This window comes from Hippocampus comes, unplaced genomic scaffold (assembly GCF_001891065.2).
Source record: "Hippocampus comes isolate QL1 unplaced genomic scaffold, H_comes_QL1_v1.1 scaffold2503, whole genome shotgun sequence".
Taxonomy (NCBI): Eukaryota; Metazoa; Chordata; class Actinopteri; order Syngnathiformes; family Syngnathidae; genus Hippocampus; species Hippocampus comes.
The window spans coordinates 1-529 of NW_017807374.1; the positions used below are offsets into that span (position 1 = coordinate 1).

Genomic DNA, 529 nt, shown 5'->3' on the forward strand with positions numbered 1-529 from the left:
GCAAACGTGGAAACCATTGCACATTCTGTGCATTTCACCCTCCCCTGTTGCCTACACCTGAACAGTAACGGAGCTCCCAGTAACTCTGACTCCAAACCAGCCCTCCCAGTACTTTGTATCTTGCCCTCCGTGTTCAAAGGAGATGAAACGGAGCCCGGCACCATATTCAGAAAAGGTGTGGCTGACCTGAAGATGACACAGAGTTACAACACTTGTCGGAGAGACACGCGGATCGGTATGGTGGCGTCGCTTTCAAGTCACCTCTTTCCATGAACAGTCGTCGCACTCGGGGTCCAGTGTCACGGGTTCGGGTCTGAACTCCTGCAGGACCACGTGATTCTCATCCAGCAGACACGCCGTTATTTGGTAGGTGCAGCCACAGTCCTGCCTTCCACAGTACCTGCGAGATTTGGCAATCATTCGTCTTTGTTAGTTTAGTTCTTAATACAGACAGTGTATCAGTATGCCGGTTAACGGTTGAGTGAGGCTATCTATTTGTTTTTTTCTCACCAGTCTTTAACCGATACGA

The 529-nt window shown here is 49.9% G+C and overlaps 1 protein-coding gene across 1 annotated transcript; it reads right to left on the reverse strand.

Annotated features, from left to right (window-relative positions):
- Positions 1-6: 6 nt before the first annotated feature.
- LOC109508185 (F-box only protein 2-like) lies at positions 7-524 on the reverse strand (the record flags this gene model as incomplete). The annotated part of the gene is made up of 3 exons (XM_019858064.1): positions 7-186; positions 262-400; positions 511-524. Coding segments are annotated over 3 exons (288 nt in total), but the record flags the coding sequence as incomplete, so codon positions are not given.
- Positions 525-529: the final 5 nt, after the last annotated feature.